At 66.6% G+C, this 3737-nt stretch overlaps 1 protein-coding gene across 1 annotated transcript; it reads right to left on the minus strand.

Moving 5' to 3' along the window:
• Positions 1-5: 5 nt before the first annotated feature.
• LOC132009035 (plectin-like) lies at positions 6-3734 on the minus strand (the record flags this gene model as incomplete). Its single annotated transcript, XM_059387460.1, has 1 exon — positions 6-3734. A coding segment is annotated over one exon (3729 nt), but the record flags the coding sequence as incomplete, so codon positions are not given.
• Positions 3735-3737: the final 3 nt, after the last annotated feature.

Below are 3737 nucleotides of genomic sequence, written 5' to 3' on the forward strand. Positions count from 1 at the left end.
ATGCCGCCCGTGGCGATCTGCGCCTCCAGCAGGCGGATGCCGTGGTCCTTCAGGATCAGACCCTTCTTCATGGCCTGGAACAGAGAGATGAGCTTCCCAGAGTATGGGTCCTTGTAGCCGGTGACCGCGCGCTCGGCCGACAGCAGCTTGTCCTTGAACTCGGGGCCCACAATGCCCATGCGCACGGCCTCCTCCACGGTCAGCTTGAGCCCCTTGATGGGGTCGATGACGTAGCCGGTGGCCGCCTGCGCCTCCAGGAGCTCGAAGGCCGTGCCGGGCCGGATGACGCCCTTCTTCATGGCCTGATACACCGACAGCCGCTCCTTGGTGGCGTCCACGAGGACGCCGGCGATGCAGCTGGTGCCCTCGAGGAACTTCTGCAGGTTCCTGCTGACCTCCTCCACGGATGCCAGCCCTTCCTGCAGCCGCAGCGCGGTCGCCTCGTCCATGACCTGCGAGCGCACCAGCTCCTCCACCGTGATCTGCTTGCGCAGGCCGCGGAAGGTCAGCTTGCGGGCGTCCGACAGGGGCAGGAGCAGCTGGCCGCTGGTCTCGTGGCGGCAACAGCGGCGCAGCAGCTGCGTGTAGCTGAGCCGCTCATCCGTGGACGGGTCCAGGTAGCTGCGCACTTCACTGGGCTCCGACAGCTGCTCGTACGTGTCCCTGTTGAGGTAGCCCCGCTGGTAGGCCACCTCCAGGGGCAGATGGAAGCCCAGGCGCGGGTCCACGATGCCGCCCGTGGCCAGCTGGGCGTCCAGCAGCCGCAGGGCCTCCTCCGCGGGGATCAGCTCCTTTTTCATGGCCTGGAAGAGCGAGATGGTCTGCTCCGTGTAGGGGTCACGGTAGCCGGTCACGGCCCGCTCCGCCGACAGCAGCCGGTCGTGCAGCTCGGGGCCCACCAGGCCCTTGCGCACGGCTTCATCTACGGTGAGCCGCTCGCCCTTCACGGGCTCCAGGAGGAAGCCCGTGGCCGCCTGCGCCTCCAGCAGGAGACGGGCCACCTCGGCACTCAGCAGCCCCTTCTTGAGCGCCTGGTAGATGGACAGCGTCTGCCTGGAGCCCGGCAGGTAGATGCCGGCCACGCAGCCTGTGCCGTACAGGTAGCGGGAAGCCGACTCCTCTTCCAGCACCTGGCGCAGGCTCTTGGTGCCGGCCCGGAGGAGCCCGTAGGTCTCGTGGGAGATGATGCGGGCCTCGTGGAGGTCCTCGGCCGTGAGGCGGCGACGGACGTAGTCGTAGGAAGCCAGGTTCTGCTGGCGGATGATCTCTGTCTTCTCGATGATCTCGATGATGATGACGATCATCCGCTCCTTGGTCACGCGGCCGGCCTGGAAGTCCGCCAGCAGCCGTGTGCGCTGCTCCTCCGGGATCAGGTCCGACTGCATCACCTCCCACAGCGACATCGTGGAGCTGCCACGGCCGCCGCCACCGGGGATGTCGATCTGCGTCTCCTCGAACGCCCGGCGCGTCTCCTCCTCCGTGTACACCTGCGTGGTCTCCACCACCTCTGTCCCCTCGGCGCCTCTAAGCGGCAGCAGGCGCAGCCCCGTCTCGGGGTCCTCCACGCAGCGCTCCAGGAGCTGCAGGTATGTCAGGTTCTCGTGCGTGTTGGGGTCGAAGAAGCCCTTGGTATCGTCACTCGGGTCAGCCAGGACACGGTTCATGTCCTCGTCGAAGTAGCCGCGCCGGTAGGCCACGTCCACGGGCAGCCGGTGGCTGTGCACGGGGTCGATGATGCCGCCTGTGGCGATCTGCGCCTCCAGCAGCCGGATGCCGTGGTCCCTGAGGACTAGGCCCTTCTTCATGGCCTGGAAGAGGGAGATGGTGTTGCCCGAGTAGGGATCCTTGTAGCCAGTGACGGCCTTTTCGGCCGACAGCAGCTTTTCGTGCAGCTCGGGGCCCACGACACCTGCCTTCACAGCCTCGTGGACGTACAGGCGCTGGTTCCGCACAGGGTCCACCAGGAAGCCAGTGGCCGCCTGTGCCTCGAGCAGGAGAGTGGCCGTGCTGGGCCGGAGCAGACCTCGCCGCATGGCCTCGTAGATGGTCACCTTCTCCTTGGAGCTCTCCAGGTAGATGCCGGCCAGGCACCCGCTGCCCTGCAGCAGTGTCCGCACGGAGTTCAACTCCGACAGGTCCTTCACTGAGGTCCTGCCATCCTTGAGCTGCTCAAACTGGGTGCTGCTGAGGACCCCGGAGGCCACGAGCTCGCTGGCCGGCACCGGGGCACGCAGGCCGCTGAAGGACAGCCTCTCTCGCCGCACAGTCTCCACCTCCTCCACGATGGTGATGAGGATCTTGATGACTTTCTCCACCGTGACTGTGCCTGTCCGGAACTGGCGCACCAATTCCTGTCTCTGCTCTGCTGTGAAGTACTCAGAGCTTAGCAGCTCCCACACAGTCACTGTCCTGCCCTTGAAGCTCCCCACAGGCACCTCCACAGGAGTCTTCTGGAAGGTCTCCTGGGCCTGCAGCTCGGAGCAGAGCCCCTCGCGCCGGGCCTGGGCGGCCTTCTCCGAGACCGGCAGCAGGCTCAGCCCCGTGAGCTGGTCGGGCCGGCACTGCTGCTGGAGCTGCCCATAGGTGACGGGCTCCTGAGAGGTAGGATCGCGGTAGGTTCTGGCTTCTTCCCCGGGTGCTGATAGGGTTCGGCGGGTCTCTTCATCCAGGTAGCCTCGGGCACAGGCCATGTCCACGGGCACGCGGTGGCTCTTGCTCGGGTCCACGATGCCGCCAGTGGCCAACTGGGCATCGAGCAGGCGCAGGCCCTGCTCCCGGGGGATGAGGCCCTTCTTTAGGGCCTGGAACAGGGAGACGCTCTGCCCCGAATAGGGGTCCTTGTAGCCGGTGACGGCCTTCTCGGCGGACAGTAGCTTCTCGTGCAGCTCGGGCCCCACCAGGCCGGCACGCACCGCCTCGTCCACAGTGAGCCGGGCGCTCGTGGCAGGGTCAATGATGTGGCCGGTGCCAGCCTGGGCCTCCAGGAGAGCCACAGCCGCCTCTGGAGGCAGGAGGTCTTTCTTCAGGGCCTCATAGATGCTCACCTTCTGGCCCGCCTCCTCCAGCCACACCCCTGCGATGACGTTGGCACCTCGCAGGGCCCGCCGCACGGAGTCCACGTCTGCCACCTCCCGCACGGATCGCTCGCCCCGCTGTAGCTGGCAGAGGAGATCACGGTCGATGACCCCGCTCTCCAGCAGCTCCGCGGCGGGCACCAGGGCGCGCAGGCCCTCGAAGCAGAGCTGGCCCTTCTGCTCGTGCTCCTCCACCACCGTGATGACCATCTTGATGATCTTCTCCACTGTGACCTTGCCCGTGCGGAACTGCCGCAGGAGGTCCCGCCGCTGCTCTGCTGTGAAGTACTCGGAGTTGATGAGCTCCCAGATGGTCACCGTCCTGCCCTGGAACCTACCAAAAGGAGCAGACACGGTGGCCTTCTCGAACACGTCCCGGGCCTCGGAGTCTGTGTAGACCAGCTCGCCACCCCTGGCAGCCTGATCCGTGAGCGGCAGGAGGCGCAGCCCCGTGTCGGGGTCCTCCACGCAGCGCTCCAGGAGCTGCAGGTACGTCAGGTTCTCGTGCGTGTTGGGGTCAAAGAAGCCCTTGGTGTCGTCACTCGGGTCGGCCAGGACGCGGTTCATGTCCTCGTCGAAGTAGCCGCGCCGGTAGGCCACGTCCACGGGCAGCCGGTGGCTGTGCACGGGGTCGATGATGCCGCCCGTGGCGATCTGCGCCTC

The sequence above is a fragment of the Mustela nigripes genome, unplaced genomic scaffold (genome assembly GCF_022355385.1).
Source record: "Mustela nigripes isolate SB6536 unplaced genomic scaffold, MUSNIG.SB6536 HiC_scaffold_3496, whole genome shotgun sequence".
NCBI lineage: Eukaryota > Metazoa > Chordata > Mammalia > Carnivora > Mustelidae > Mustela > Mustela nigripes.